At 54.6% G+C, this 16,017-nt stretch overlaps 5 protein-coding genes across 5 annotated transcripts; 2 read left to right on the top strand and 3 right to left on the bottom strand.

The window, feature by feature from the left end:
* Positions 1–714: 714 nt before the first annotated feature.
* Positions 715–2,559, top strand: M406DRAFT_248021 (uncharacterized protein; the record flags this gene model as incomplete). Its single annotated transcript, XM_040916499.1, has 1 exon — positions 715–2,559. The coding sequence occupies one exon, from the start codon at positions 715–717 to the stop codon at positions 2,557–2,559; it is 1,845 nt and encodes a 614-aa protein (XP_040781946.1).
* Positions 2,560–3,265: 706 nt separating this feature from the next.
* On the bottom strand, positions 3,266–4,954 carry M406DRAFT_226956 (uncharacterized protein; the record flags this gene model as incomplete). Its single annotated transcript, XM_040915755.1, has 3 exons — positions 3,266–4,266; positions 4,364–4,784; positions 4,841–4,954. Coding segments are annotated over 3 exons (1,536 nt in total), but the record flags the coding sequence as incomplete, so codon positions are not given.
* A 2,153-nt stretch (positions 4,955–7,107) lies between these two features.
* Positions 7,108–10,011, top strand: M406DRAFT_344429 (uncharacterized protein; the record flags this gene model as incomplete). Its single annotated transcript, XM_040921976.1, has 4 exons — positions 7,108–7,131; positions 7,248–7,586; positions 7,654–8,909; positions 8,967–10,011. The coding sequence occupies 4 exons, from the start codon at positions 7,108–7,110 to the stop codon at positions 9,280–9,282; spliced, it is 1,935 nt and encodes a 644-aa protein (XP_040781944.1). The 3' UTR covers positions 9,283–10,011.
* A 1,172-nt stretch (positions 10,012–11,183) lies between these two features.
* On the bottom strand, positions 11,184–11,951 carry M406DRAFT_246754 (uncharacterized protein; the record flags this gene model as incomplete). The annotated part of the gene is made up of 1 exon (XM_040916424.1): positions 11,184–11,951. A coding segment is annotated over one exon (768 nt), but the record flags the coding sequence as incomplete, so codon positions are not given.
* Positions 11,952–12,838: 887 nt separating this feature from the next.
* Positions 12,839–13,720, bottom strand: M406DRAFT_344428 (uncharacterized protein; the record flags this gene model as incomplete). Its single annotated transcript, XM_040921975.1, has 3 exons — positions 12,839–13,472; positions 13,535–13,573; positions 13,684–13,720. The coding sequence occupies 3 exons, from the start codon at positions 13,718–13,720 to the stop codon at positions 13,129–13,131; spliced, it is 420 nt and encodes a 139-aa protein (XP_040781942.1). The 3' UTR covers positions 12,839–13,128.
* Positions 13,721–16,017: the final 2,297 nt, after the last annotated feature.

Raw genomic sequence — 16,017 nt, 5'->3', positions numbered from 1 at the left:
AACGCGAGCGGGGTTTGTGGGAAAAAAAGAATGCAAAGCTTTGAGAGGCAGTGTCACACCGCTCACTGCCCTGCCTCCCATACCTGGACGATCGATGTTTCTGTGGCTACCATAATATAACTATGACTCTTATCGTAGAGTGTGCATTTGTACATTTCACTGCACGGCAGTTCCTCTTCGCGCTTGTTGAGTTGTAGCTAGGTAAAGTACTTAGCTCAGGCAGCTCACTGGCTGGCTGAGTACCAAATACGTACCACTTACACCAGGACCCGTTAAATAGTGCTGTAGACCCACTCTTTTAGTGGGTGTGAGTGACGTTTTGCCACATACATGGTGATCACTGAAGGCTGCCTCACTCTTTCCCTATATCAACCTTCAATTTTCCTTCCTTTTTCTCTTCTTCTTCTCTCTTTGATCTGGTCATCCCATTACTTCAAGCCTTCTTTACGAAGATTGTGGTAAGAGACGAAGTTTTACGAGGTAAAGACGGGTGCCAACATTTGTCACTAGACCTTTGTGTAGATCGTCAGATATTCACAATATCAGGGCAGAGTTCTAAACGCCCTTTCCCCACAAACACGGTAAGGACTCGTCATCTTTCTGTGCACGTCTCTCTCCACGACAGACCTCAGAATGGACTTCAAATCTCTAGGTCGTGGCCTCGGCCATGGCGGCGGTGGCGGCGGCGGCGGCGGCGGAAGTTTCAGCGACAATATGACGGGCAACATCACAGCAACCCCTGGCCTCGAATCCATCATCGCCCTGCTGGGCGCACGCAACCCCATTGTCCAGGTCCTCATGCTCCTACACCAGACGATCGGCACCCGCATAGGCGTTGACCCGACCGTATTTCTTAGCTTTCTGGGCTTCCTCTGGGCGTCTAATCGCATATGGAGGCAGCTCTTCACTACCGTCCAGCAGCTGGTCAGCAACTACCTCACTTCCTCCATCCACGTCTCGTCCAGCGACGAGATCTTTATGCACCTGATGAAGTGGCTCTCTGCGCAGCCTCACCTCGTGAACTCTCGTGCCCTCACAGCCGAGACCGTCAGCAAGACTGCCTGGGAAGGAGAAGACGAGGCCGAGGTCCTCTCGACGCGCATCTCCGCCGACGGCGGGGGCGTCTATCTTAACTTCAGCAATGAAGAGGCCAAGATGCCGCCACGCTTCATCCCTGCCCTGGGCGTCCACGCCTTTTGGTTCGAGGGCAACTATTTTCGCCTCACCAGAAAGCAGGAGTCATTCATGGACGACGAGAACAGCGGGAGTGGCATGTTCAAGGACCGGGAGAACCTGACCATCTCCTGCTTCGGCCGCAGTCCCGAGCCGATCAAGCGCATGCTGCAGAAGGCCAAGGAGAACTATTACAGCGATCACCACTCCAAGACAACCGTCAAGAGGCCCAGTGCGCTCGGTAACCGGCGGTTCGGAAGGGGAGCGTGGGCACAGGTCGCACAGAGGCCCGTCAGGCCCATGAAGACGGTCGTGCTGGATGTGAAGCAGAAGATCCAGGTCTTGGCCGATATCAACGAGTACCTGCACCCTGCCACGCCTCATTGGTATGCGAACCGTGGTATCCCGCTGAGGAGAGGCTATCTGTTCCACGGCCCGCCGGGTACGGGCAAGACGAGCTTGTCTTTTGCGCTGGCGGGTGTCTTCGGACTCGACATCTTCGTCATCAGCCTCTTGGAGCCGACGCTCACGGAGGAGGACCTGCTGGCGCTGTTCAACTCCCTGCCTAGGCGATGTGTTGTCCTCCTTGAGGACATCGACACGGCGGGCTTGACCAGGCCAAAGGATGAGGAACAGGATGACGAGAAGGCTGCTGACGAGCCCACCAAGAACAACAACGGCGAGCCGGGTCGGAGTGGGGGCAGGAAGCGCAAGGGGGACGGTGGCGACGGAGAGCGAGGCGGAGCTAACGATTGGAAGGTGTCGGACCTGGCGCGTGAGCTCAAGAAGCCCTTCAACGAGGACAAGAAAGGCATCTCCCTGTCCGGCCTGCTCAACGCTATCGATGGTGTCGCCTCACACGAGGGCCGGGTGCTGATCATGACCACGAACAAACCCGAGACGCTGGACGATGCCCTCATCCGACCTGGACGGGTGGACCTGCAGGTTGCTTTCACGAATGCGACGCAGGAGCAAGCCAGGGAACTTTTTGAACGCATGTACGAGGCGGACTCCAAGCATAAGCATACTGCTGCTGCCAACGGACACGCTTCAAAAGCCAACGGACATGCCAGCCCGGACGAGAAGTCCGAGAAGGCTAATGGCTACCCCCAAGAGTCAGAACCAATGCTCCAGAATGGCGGCTCGGTCTCCACGAGCGAAGTGCTGCATGATGAGAGGCTCGACTTGACCTTTGACGAGCTGAAGATCATCGCCGCAGAGTTCGCCGAGAAGATCCCCGACGGACAGTTTTCGCCCGCAGAACTCCAAGGATTCTTGCTGAAGAGGAAGAAGAACCCACGGAAGGCGCTTGAGGAAGTGGGAGTATGGGTAGAGGGCATGCTCAAGCAGAAGGCGAGCAAGACAAAGATTCTGCAAGTGCAGTGAGAAAGGAAGTAGAGATGAAGACAAGCGAGAGAGGCTATGAATAAGAGGCCACAGAAGTGGGGATTTGGGACCAAGACGGATTGCTATTTGTTGTTCTAGAGAAATCAGGAGAGGCAAGAAATGTGGTTGCGCAGGCATCTCACTTATACAGGCACGAATTATGAGGAGCGTCTGCCATTCCAATCCTTTGGATTGCACAATTATGACCTTACCTGGTGCCATTGATCTCAATTCTTTGACTGGAAACTTTTGATGCACGCAGACAGTATGGCCACAATAATAAATAGCATTGGTAAGGTTATTAATGGTTCAGCCCACCTCCCTCTCCTTCATCTTCGTCATCCTGTGGCTCCTCATCATCATCTCCCTGCTCGATATCACTGTAATCGTAGCGCGCGAGTCGAAGATGCTCAGCCAGGTTCTCATCATCCTCACCATCGTCTTCTTCCTCAGACTCTTCATCATCATCATCCATTTCATCTTCGTCATACTCGCTGCCGTCTTCGTAGTCGCTCGGCAGACCAGGATTAATGCCGTTCTCATCCTCAACTGTCTGCAGGACTTCTTCGTCCTCGGCAGCGGCCTCGCGACCGTCGCCCTCTGGCGGCTGCGACTGAGCCAGACCCGTCTTCTTGAGTCTCTTGGGTGTTCTGTTGCTCGGAAAGAGATACGCCGAGCGTTTATCCTTGCGCTGCCGGCCTACAGTCTTGTATTTCTTGCCCCTGACCAGCTCCCACTCCGCCTCGGTCAGCTTCAGGTCTGGTGTCGGGATGGCGATGCTCTTGACTGTGTCCAGGTCAGGCGTCGCATCACGGGCCTGGAGCGCGGATTCGAAGTCGCTATCGTGCAGCTCGCGGCCGAATTGGATCGCGCGCATCTTGCACTTCATGATTGCCCGAGCCTTGGCCCACAGCCCCCGATGATACCAGCCGCTCCCCTCAATATCGCATGTGGGCCGCACAGGAGCATCAGCAAGCAGTCTCACCAACAGCGGGTCGGTGATGTCGCATACCTGCCAGACTTTACCGTCCTCGCTGTATTTCTTCCCATCAAACATGTGCGACTCGGAATTCTCGTCGATCGTCCCCTTGACGCCCGCGAGGTCGCGTTTGCGGATCTCCTGCCACATCTCACCCATCATGCCGATCTCGAGCCGTCGAAGCCGGAATATCAGGCACTGGTAAATGCGGCTGGAAGGATCTGCCCTGGGGTCATAACCGTATTTCACCAGGGCATCGCGCCATGGCCCGCCCTTGAACTGGTAGCCTGCGAACTGGATTGCGTTCTTGACGATCTGCTGGGATAAATTCGCTGGAATTCGCTTCTCCGGGTGATCGGGGTCGTATGCGAGGGTCACAAGCCGGTTGATAATGGATCGTCGTGTCCAGACTGGCCGTTCTTCCATGCACACCCTCATAGCGCGTACGACATCGTCGAACAGAGGGTCCCTGACGTTTGGCCGGCCAGAGGGGGCCGGCGGAATGGGATCCCGTATGCCAATGAAGTGGCCGACGGACTTGACTTTGGCAGTGGTGTTGACCATTTCGAACCCGCCGTCGTCTTTGTTGACCGCCCTCACGTAGGGATTTTGAGAGTAGTGATAGTAGTAAGGAATGGAAACTTGTGTCATCAGCGGTGGTGCGACAATATCTTGATTTGTGGATGTGTCTGTTCCAGGTCGAACAGAGAATTGTCGGAATTTCGATACTAAGCCAAGCAGCATGCGTCAGCGCATTATTACCACGCACCAGTAGGAGAGAAGAGAAAGTAAAGAGAAAAAGAACAAAGAAACAAAAGACCATACCGTCGCCTGACATGATCTTCTCCGTAAAATTGTTCATGAAAGCGTTGTTCTTCATCGAGTAGTTGAAGTCGACCATGCCGCGGTATCGATGAGTATGTTTGATTATTCCCACAGCCTCAGCCTGGTATTTACCGGCATTGTCCTGTAACTTTCTCCGCAGGGATTTGGGCTCATCGAGTTGAGCTTTCGATCTGAATGCTGGGGAAGAGCTTTTGTCCAGTCCTTCGGTGAGCTCATCAACATCCCCCTGCCACGGTTCATCGCTGCCCCGTTTGCGTTTGCGCCCGGTCCTTCTGGGCACCGTAATCTTGAAAACGACATTGTGAGATGGAGCGTAGTGAGACATCATTGGTCGCGAAGTGGGATCTTGAGGGTGAAGATAGATGGGCACGGAAAGCTGAGGGTTTCCGGCATCCAGGACCTGGACGGAGAGTCACCATCATACTCTTAAGAAGGGACCGATGAAATGCAGCTTACGGCTTGAAACTGTGGATTGGGACCAAACGTCTTCAGGCCTTTGTCAACGTCCATAATCAGGAACGGGTGCTCGACAGCAGAGATGGTCCTTGAGGGGATCTTGAAGGCAGGGGCCTGGGGTGCCTCTTGCTCCTCTTGCTCCTCCTGTTCCTCCTGCTCGGCATCTTCATCTGGCTCATCTGGCTCATCTCGATCCTCCTGCTCATCCTGTTCATCATCAATCGAAGAAGAGGTTGAGTCTGATTCCTGGCTCAAAGCTGCCTCACTCTCCTCGACATCGGTAATATCCATTGCCTGCATGCTGAAGGCAAGGCTGTGACGAGGTATAAAGAGCCTATCTCTATTTCAATATGACCTGAACGATATGCTTATGGTTGCTTGAGGCCCTTGATACCTTGCTGAAAGCGGTGATTCGTTAAGCAGTGCCCACTTCACATTTGGGAGCGAGGGTATGCGGCGAGAGGCGAGAGGCGAGAAACGATTTGTGGAGTAGTCACTTCCTGTTTGACGGTCCTCTTTTTGACAAGGGTATGTCTGCTTGTAGGATAAGAAATAAAGACAAGAAAGACACAACAAGAAGTAAGACAATAACACCCGTGCGTCTGCCAGATCTTCTTCATGCAGAGGTACCGGTGATTCACTGGGGTGCTGCAGGCCTGTCTGATATTGAACCCACCAGCTGGCGACCAGTCGTCAGCCTACTGGCCCAGTGGCTTGTACATTCGAATTGCTGGAGTCAGGCTCTAATTTTAGCGCATCAGCCCCTCCCGGCTAGAGGAGAAGTTTGGCCCTGCAGGGTCGATGCTGCCACTAGAACAAGTTCCTGCTTCGCCCATCTCATCTGGCTAGGCGCACCACTGGGGCGTGTTACGCGGAAAGCAGGTACGGCTGGTTGAGCAATAGGACTAGGACTAGCTAAGGCCCAGGCAGACCCTCACGGCTCAGCAGCTCCCCCGTCCCCCGGTCCATGCATCAGTAATTTGGCCAAGTCAACCCAGTCAAATGATCAACCAAGCCTGGAATGCAATGCACTCTGCACACTCCCACCTGAGCCCCACACGAAATGGACCAAGCCTGGCACCAACCTAGAAGCGAATGGCCCAGCGCCGCACCACCCCAACCAGGAGCTGATGGAACCTGGGTCGTCGTTACGGCATCAATCGACACGCCAAATACTGTACTATACAGTACAGTCTCTTGAACGTCCTGTCCTTATTGCACACCCTCAACTCAGCCTCGACCGACCACAACCTGATCCTGCTTCGCTCCCTTCCTATTCCCCTCCACTACACGAAGAGACCGTCTTTCAACTTGCCTTCCACCCAAGAAGATCAACGTTCTTCCATCGGATTGGAGAAATTCAGAGGCACCCTCCGTCTCCTGCAGGTGCTTGCCCAATTGGCCACGGATGCCCTCCAGAGGCCCCCAAGACGCCAACGGCTCGTCATCATCCAACGGTAAATAATACTTGCGCGCCTGCACCCTGCGCGCGGCACGCTTCACCTGTCTTCGCGACCTACCCACACAACGACGTCGCTCGGGGGCTGTGATCATTCCCATACCTACCCACCTACCTCGCCCAGAACTTGCCTACCACCAGCCCTTACCTGACCCCTGGCGAATCATCTACGGGCCGGAACTTGCTGCTACTGTACCTCCTCAAATCATCCTGCTTCCCGCTTACGACGAACCCCTGTCGCCGACCCTTCCTTGAATCACGACCTCACTCCTCCGAGCCTTTGGCCTCTGAATCGAAGCTTCATTTGCATCGTCGTCGCGGAAGGTCCCCTTGTCGCGCATCAACTCACCTTTCGGCTGGCGAATTGGTTATTGAGCATTGCTCTCACGCCTTGCCGCCCTGCCCGTCACCCGTCAACATCATCAGCTCCCTCGAAGAACAAACCAGCGAGACTGGCCTGGACGTGGACCAAACCCCCTTTGATCCGTCGTCAAGGCTGCTACCGCCGTTCCCTGCTACTCTGCGAGGTTGAACAGGTAGATAGTCCTCAGCACTTATCGCCCATCCTTGCCCCCCCCCCCTCTCCTCTCTGGCTTCACAGCTCCCGATCACTGGATATAAGCTTGTCCAACGAACACATTCCTGGCCAGCCTGGTGCGCCCGCGCCCGGGATTGCTCGCGGCCCCCCCCTCCCCCCTCCCCGCTCTCTCCTTCCACCTAACACCCCTTCTGCCCGGCTACGACGTGAAACAATCACTGGCGGCGACGTTACTGACCATCTTTAGCAGAGAAGCAATTGTCTTCGAAGATGAAGCGCTTCAGCCAGAGAGTCGTAAGTAAGCCCACGCGCCCTGGACTTGAGCTTCTGCTGCTGCGTTCCTATAGCGCTTCTGCTGTACCCTCCAAGTCAGACCGCCCGCGACACGCTAATGACAGCCCCGACTGCAGCTCTCGCGCGGGAAGGACTCGAACAAGTCTTCCAAGAAGAAGGATTCAAAAGACGGTACCGCTTCCCCCAACAGTGGCTCGGCTAGCCAGAACTCCCCAACGATCACTCCCTCGTCCTCCACGTCGACTCTCAACGACATCCGGAACAAGCCTCTCCCTCCGAATAGTGTTGGAACAAATGAAGGCGGTGCAGGCGCCGCAGGGCAGTCACCGCTCAGCAACATGACATCTGCTCAGGGAGCCGGCGCATTTGGTGGTGGCTCGCCCCAGCCTGCAAATGGAGCTGCACCCCAGCGCGGCACCCTGCCGCCCACCGTCATCATCAGCCCCAGTGCACCTGTGAGCTCCATCCCAAGGACATCTATTCTAAGCTATGCGGCAAGACTGACATGTTTCTGAACGATAGCACGTCCCCCCACCTGGCGCCGCCGAGACGATGCCCCACGACCTTGCGCCCCCCAAGGCCGGCCAAAAGTCCTTGATGTTCGATCGCCTTGCGTCCACACCGAAGGACGTCCCTGAAGGTCTCAGGACACCCAAGCGGCAGCATTCATCTCGATTCGATATCTCGCCGCACCGCGAGCTGGAGAAGCTTCCCGGATTCCACGAAGTACCGCCCAACCGTCGACAAGAGCTCTTCATGCAGAAGATTGATCAGTGCAATGTCATTTTCGACTTCAACGATGCCAGCGGCGACATGAAGTCAAAGGAGATCAAGCGGCTGGCGCTCCACGAGTTGCTCGACTATGTCGCTAATAACCGGCAGGTCATCACCGAGCCGATGTACCCAAGAGTTGTCGAAATGTTCTCCAAGAACCTCTTCCGCCCTCTGCCCCCGCCCATGAACCCCCAGGGCGAGGCCTTTGACCCGGAGGAAGACGAGCCCGTTCTGGAAGTGGCCTGGCCGCACATCCAGGTCGTCTACGAATTCTTCTTGCGCTTCATCGAGAGTCAGGATTTTAACACAAATATCGCCAAGGCCTACATCGACCACGGATTTGTCCTCCGCCTCCTTGAGCTGTTTGACTCGGAAGACCCTCGCGAGAGAGATTTCCTCAAGACGACCTTGCACCGGATATATGGCAAGTTCCTTAACCTGCGAAGCTTCATTCGCAGGTCCATCAACAATGTCTTCTTCCACTTCGTGTACGAGACGGAGAGGTTCAACGGGGTGGCCGAACTTCTTGAGATTCTCGGATCCATTATTAATGGTTTCGCCCTTCCCTTGAAGGAGGAGCACAAGCTGTTCCTCACCCGCACCCTGATACCGTTGCACAAAGCGAAGAGCCTGAGTATGTATCATCCGCAACTCGCCTACTGCATCGTCCAGTTCTTGGAGAAGGATGCGTCCCTCACGGAGGAGGTGGTGCTCGGCCTTCTGCGATACTGGCCCAAGGTCAACAGTACCAAGGAAGTCATGTTTCTGAATGAGGTTGAGGACATCTTTGAGGTCATGGATCCGGCAGAATTCGCAAAGGTTCAGGAGCCCTTGTTCCATCAACTGGCCAAGTCGGTGGCAAGCCCGCATTTCCAGGTTGCAGAGCGTGCTCTGTACTTTTGGAACAACGAGTACTTCTGCAATCTCGTCAGCGACAACGTGGAAATCATCCTTCCCATCATGTTCGCACCACTGTACGAGAATTCCAAGGGCCACTGGAATCGGTAAGGAGATCTGTCTGTTGTTTCGTTTCGTGTGGCCCTGTGCTAACAATCGGGCAGGACAATCCATGGCATGGTCTACAACGCCATGAAGCTCTTCATGGAAATCAACCCCCAGCTCTTTGATGACTGTTCCCAGGAGTACACTGAGCATCAGAATAGCGCCGCTGCGAGGGAGAATCAGAGAGAGCGCAAGTGGGCTGCGATCCAGGAGCTGGCCAACAAGCAGAAGACGAACGGGAAGGTTGGTAACCAGACAACGGACAATGACGGCACTGAAGACAACCAGAAGAGGCTCGATTCTCTGAGGCTGCAGGACCGCCCTGTCATGCACGAAAGGCAAGACTCGGTGAGCTCAGCAAGAAGCCAGCGATGATAATTCCGTGCTTCTCCAATTGCTATCTAGCCAGAACAGAGACTACAACAGGTGAACTTCCGGAGGCTCGCCAGATTGTCATTGGGGAAATAGACACTGGCCTCTTGCGATAAGCGCAGAGGCTTGAGCCACTATGTTGACTCGATCTGCCTTCGCGGGAGAGTGTGTTTGCGCACAGACGGAGTTTGGGAATGGGGACTGGTGTGAAAGGGGATGAGTAGTGTGGTGACCATCATTCCAGCATGCATGGCCTCTGTTGCTGGCCGGGCTCGACAATCGCTGAATGCGTCTTACCATAGCGAGCGTTGTTCGTTTAAGTTGAGGTTTTACTCCGATTGCTTTCTTGCAAGGAAGCCTAGGTATGGTTCTTATGAAGATGGACGGCCAGGAGAGTTGACATGGAATACGGGGCGACCTTTATAAAAGAAGGGAGGCAACCAAAGGCGGATTTCATGGAAGGCTTCTCCTCTCTAACCCATGGAGGAGGATTAGGATCGGTCTTTTAAGGGAACGATGAGTCAAGCTGGAGCAGGAGGGAATCCTCTTTTATTGTACAGATTCTTTTCTTATTCAACGACCGATTATCCTGAAACCCGTCAGAGTCTAGGGCAAAAGACGGCGTACTCGATGGTCTTCTTCTAGGTGGGAGGCAGAGAGAGACACACATACACACACAAAATCATGGTCTCACAACGTTGGTATTATTTACAGAATTGCTCTTTCCATGCGACGTCGTTTGTACTCGATTGTCTCCGATTATTCTCTTCGAGTCAAGTCATACAACTGCTAGATTTTCTAATTTACAGCCACGCAAGGCTTATTGAATGCGGCTATGAATGAGGGGACACATCACCCCGGCTCACTCGTGACCCAACCCACATGGTCCAGTCATCTTCAAGTGTTTTAAGCTTCCCTTCAGTAATTCACCAGTCTCGGCCCCTGTTATACCCGCCTCTGCCTCGATACCCGCCATTTCCCCCTCCTCCGCCTCGACCACCATAGCCATATCCACCACTTTGCTGCTGCTGCTGCTGCTGATGAGGTGGTGGTCCAGGCGGTGGTGGGGGTGGCGGAGCCCAGCCGCCGGCCCATCCCCCTTGCTGAGGCACTGGCGGCATCGGAGGCGCGATCCCAGCGTTATTGGGCGGAAACCAGCCTTGAGCTGCAGGCTGTGGCAGACCAGGCCCGGCAGGCGGTATGCCGTACGGCGGGGGAGGAGGCCACTGGCCTTGATAATGTGGAGGGGGTGGCGGCGGCGGCGGCGGCGCATTCCAAGGGTCGAAGTTGGGCTGAGGCGGAGGGGGCAAGCCGCCGGCGTTTGGTGGGAAGTGAGGTGCGGCGAGGAAGTTGGGAGGGCCGGGTGGCGGATGATGAAATTGTTGGTGTGGCGGGTTTGTTGGGATGAAGATTGGTGGTTGAAAGTTGTTTGGCGTGTTGTTCGCAGAGGAACCAAGTGCTTGGGGCGGTGAGTACGAATTGCGTGAGCGAGATCTGTCATCCTGTCCTCGCCGTGGTGGGGAGCGGGATCGAGATTGAGACTGAGGGGAGTGGCTGGGAGAGCGTCGATGGCTGTGGGGCCTCCGTCTGCTACGGGATCTACTCCAGCTGGCGTCCCTTCTCTTCGATCGGCTTCGACTTTGGTCCCCGCTCGGGCTTCGACTCCGCGAGTCCGAGATTCGACGTCGTTTGTGGACTGGTAGAGATGAGCTCCTGCTCGACAAACGACCTCTATCTCGACCAGGACTGGGAGATCGACTGTGGCTGGCTGAGCGTGATGAGCCCCTCCGCCCTCTGTCGTCGTCATCAATGTCCATTGCATCGCCATTCTTCCGCCTCGCCTTCATCTTCTCACAGAAAGCTCTTGACCAGCCGTAGTACGTCTCACTACCGACAATATCACCCATCTCATCCCGTTCAATGATCTCGCCCATCTGACTGATATCCACCACCGAGGCGTCTCCATCAAGCCGGACGTCCTTGGAGTAAATCTTGTCCACATCGCCTAGCAGCTTCTTCACGGCTTCGACAAGGTTCTTGTCGGCAGGCCCGCTGGCAAGCTGTAGCGGCTTTATCATGGAGGGGTTCATGGGTCGTGTCGAGTTCGGTTCGATGAGGGGGAGCCAATTTGCGGCGGGAAGGTCATACCACGGCGCGGAGGGGTCGCCGTGCATGGAGGGGAGGATATAAGGCGCATCTCGTCTGGATGCTGACGAGACCGTCGTTGTCTTTTGTGCGACATCCCCACCGCCTGGCTCCGATTTTGTGGACTTGGGTCCTTCTGCGACTGCTGCGCGCAGTTGATCGACGAGCGGGTCTGGGAAATATTCTTGCTGTTGCCACAGTTGGATCAGGTCGAGTAGCTTCTTCTCGTGCTTGGGAACATTGGTGAATGCCGCAGCACTCTTGAAAAGGGCTGGGAGGAGCGGCGCGAGCTCATCGAGGAAGCTTCGGTCTTGTGTGCGGTTCTTGACATGGAAGAAGACATCGTTCAGGATGTACAGGAAATGCAACCTCCTCCTCTTCGCGGACGGCTTAGGTGCGGTTCCATTCTTGACGTTACCGCCAGACTGTTGTTGCTGTTGCTGCTGCTGCTGTGTGTTGGCAAGGGCGAGCAGATACTTGCCCAGGGCTACTGTCCTTGCGGGCGACCGGGCCAGATGTTTCAGCATCCATTGCTTGCACTTCTGTAGCGGGCGAGAGAAGAATATAAGCACATGTTTAGATCTCCTGGAGAACAGAGATGGTGCGGCATTGGAGCAGCGGTGGTGGTGTTCCAAACCTGAACGTTGGCTGGTGAGCACCGCGCGGCCGCGGCGCTAAGAAGGCCGTGCAGCTGCTCGATTTCTTCGCGCGGGCACGGGGCCAAGTCGGCATCGGCATCGGGCTTGAGGAGAGACGCGAGGAGGCTGGCCTTTGCGATTGTGAGCTGCGCGGCAGCCATGATGGGTGAGACTTCGAGGGGTAATGAGCGGCTGCGTGTGCCTCTTTTGCCCAGGAAGGAGGAGGGGTACAGAGGGTACTTAGGCACGTGAGGTTGTCATGAGTGCGGAGGAAGTGCCTCGCGAGAGGAAAAGAAAGAGAGTATTGGAGAAATAGGGAAGATGTAAAAGAGACTTTACTTTCTCAAAACTTGACTTGGCTTGAGAGAGCTAACACGACAAGGGAGCTGAAGCAAAAAGATTCCAGGGGTCTGGGGATGGCCTAAATTCTAGACCGGGTGGGGCCGCGCACTAGACCCGGCCGGTCGGCACCTTTGACACCCTTCTGACGGTAAGGCTTCCGCTACACACCATCCATGAGGGACCGTTCCAACAATGAATGACTGTTCCCTTCTCAATTTCTCTCTGCTTTACCCGTCTTTATTATCTTCCTTTGACTTCGCAGGCCTTCGCCCAGACTGATTTACCATGAAGGTTCGGGAATTTGCTCTTCAAGCTCCTTATACACGGTGTCAGGCTTTCCAAAACCGGTATCTAGTTAGCTATACCTTCTTCCTTGCGTAGCGACACTTATACATTCGCGTCTGGGATAAGGGTCTCCTTTCAATTGTGTATGGTGAGGGGAGAAGGTGAAAGCCATATGATCATTCTCTCTGGCATACCTGAAAATTATTGTACATGCGCACTCATTGCGCAGATGGCTCAGTTGGCCTCCCAAGCCAGCATCTTTTTGCCTGCCCCACGACTTCAGCATGTCCCTCACTGACCAGCCATATTCCTCGAGTACTTCACGATCGGCATGTGCCCCTTCTGTGCATTTCTTAACCTCAGGGACTGCCCACTTAAGCTTCTGATTCTCTCCTAAGCAGAAGCTACCATGGTGGAAAGCGGCGGCTGAGCCCAGTCCTTACATATCTGAGAATCGATCGCCCTTCTTGCTTCGGAATGGTGTTGAGCTCTCATATTTGCTCTTCTCCAGAACACGCTCCTTCTCTGTAGTCGGTGCATGTCTCGTCGGAGCGGGTTCACACTGTTCCCTACTCGGTGATCCTACGGGGTCCATGTTCGGTTCGCCCCCGTTCCGCGGGCCTACACTACCTCCCATTGTGGATGAGGAGCCAGGCTTGGACGGTACATCGCTGCCATACTCGAGCGACTCGATCATGCTCTTCTTCTTCCGCTGCTCCTCAAGGCGGGCCTGTCGATCGGCATTGATGCTTCGCTTGGCGACGACATATGCGCCAGCTCCAGCTACGGAGGATATCCTGTTAGATGAGGCTGTCGATGTGATTATGATCGGACAGTCTTCTTACCAACGCAGAGAGAGCCCCAGCCCAGCCTAAAGGCGGTATCTGTCAGCTATGGATCGTTTCCATCACCTTGCTCAAGGATCTTGCGCACCAGAAAGATTTGACCTATCCGGGAGTTGGCGTCAGTACAAGATGGATGAAAGGGATCGTACGACCTGGAAATGGCTCTGGGAAACCCACTGTGTTCATTTTGGCCGTAAGGATATGTTGAGCTGATCGGCAACAATAAGGAGATAATCAAATATGAGGTACCTGCAGAGAATGGAGATGGCGTCAATAGCCCTGAACTGGAGATGATATGAGGTTGTCTGTATGCCCAAGTGACGTCCTTTTTAGGTGTAAAGCTGGAGATTGCTGAGTACTTTCTGTCGGCGCGGGAATTTGGAGCTCTTTACTAGCGCAGAGGTGTCATGGCTAAAAATTCCCCGCCCCACCTTCCCGCATTGCCTGCCCCCCAATCTCTTATCCGAAGGTCAGGAACAGACTGTGCGTTACTTGGTACCAAGAAGTGTCTGTCTCGTCATGCATTCCCATAGCTGTAAACGTCCCATGTATTTCTGATCCTCTACTGGCTGCCATTTGCCAGGCCGTCTCTGATGGAGCATCTTCGGTTCTCATATCAGTACGTACTATGTACAGTATGCTTCAGCTGTATCAGATAACATTGACCGCCTTCTAAATGCATCAAGGCAATTTCCAGAAATTCCGCTAGTTGAAATTAATGATCAGATGGGAATGCAGTTTCTGTGAAAAGCACACCCTTGCCATTGCCAAGCCAACCTTATTCTATTCTAACAACAGTTTGTAGGAACGTTTCCCAACTCTCAAACATACAAAGATGACAAAGAGACTAATATTATCAGCTCATTGAGGCAGGTAGTGTCAGAGTGTACTGTATTACCTAGTACTGCAAGTGTAAATAGCCTTTTGCCAAGGCTTCCAGCGTGGCACACACCAGCCAGTGAGTGGCCTAAGCTTAGAAGATGGACGTGAGACGGGAATGGCGGCAGAGACTTGTTGTGTCTTGGGTACTTACACGAGGCATGCTATACACAGGCAGAAGATCATCCGTAGCATTCATTTGCCTTGACTTGATACCATGATAGTTCCTGGCAAAGTATTGACTTTGCTCTTTTACATTTTATTTCTGCAGTTGGGAGGCTCTGCAATTCTACAAAAGCACAATTGTTTTGGTTGCAAAGTCCTTAAATAGAAAGTGATTCCACCCCGGAGAAATAAGCAGCTCTAGCCCTGTGATGGAGAGCCTGTGACGCAATCAGAGACAGCACAGCCCAGTTCATACCAGCAGCGCCTGTACTGTACCTATGAAATGTGGACCAGGCCACCTGCACTGCACTGCACTACACTGCACCACTGCGCGTTCAGAAGAGGCCATCGTAGTTTATACCCAACAAAGATTACCTTCCTCCTATACTCCCAACCTTCTGTAGGCCTGAGCCTTCTTTCTTTCCTTAATACTGCTGAGCAAACTGGGTGACCTGCTCCGAGCTGGCACCCCCTTATTTTCTTTTCTTTTTCAATGCTCGCTTTTTCTTCACTGTGACACCACGACATACAATCGTCACTCACTACTTACTATCTGGTCCTGGCGGAGCCACATGCCAACCACGGGTCACCGCTCCTGTTGGGAGTGATGGGTCCTGCAGCAGCCCAATCCCCACCATTGCCTCACTGGGTGTTCCTCCTCAGCTACTGACAACCACGACGACGACGACATCAACACCAAGCCATGGCAACTCCCAAAGGTGAGGGAGGGCCTGATGGCTCTTCTATCGTATGTCCTGCCCACACATGAAGGAACTCAACTGTCTGCAAATTCACTGACGCCAACAGCAGAAACCCGTTTCCTCCCTCCTGTCGCATTTCGAGAACATGGGCAAGGACCAGCCACAGCCAGCCCAGCCAGCCCAGCCCTCGCAACACACGCAGCCGTCAAGTCGAAACACGTCCCCAAACCCTCCTTCTCGAGACTCTCTGCTTGCCGCGACCACGAAGGAGGCACCGCCGATCCCAAAGAGGCCCGGCCTCGCGCCTCCCGCTCCCAAGGAGATTGGCCTGTCGCAGCGCTCCCCAGCGCGCAGCGCCTTTCCTCCTCCACCACTGACACCTCGACCGAAACTCGAGGCTCCTGAACTCAACGTCGAGCCTCCGCTCTCACCGCCCAAGGCCCCGTCCCCCGCCTTCCCCACAAACGACGAGAATCTCTTGAACCCAGACGATGTCATCAAGCCGGCAATATCCCCGAGCCCTGGGAAGCAGTTCAAGATCCCGACTCGTCCATCGGGTTCAGATCGTGGCAGGTCCCCAGCTGCCAAGCCAGCCTTTAAGCCTCCGTCGCCTCCTCCTCCTCGAAGGTCGGCAGAACTGCGACGACAGCGGGAGGACGGCCCTCGCTCCAGCTTGGACGGCCCTGGCACGAATAGAAGGTCATGGATGGCAGATGGGACCGTGGACGTCGCAAGAGC

This window comes from Cryphonectria parasitica (assembly GCF_011745365.1).
Source record: "Cryphonectria parasitica EP155 unplaced genomic scaffold M406scaffold_1, whole genome shotgun sequence".
NCBI classification, from domain to species: Eukaryota; Fungi; Ascomycota; class Sordariomycetes; order Diaporthales; family Cryphonectriaceae; genus Cryphonectria; species Cryphonectria parasitica.
This window is presented reverse-complemented; position numbering and strand designations above follow the sequence as displayed.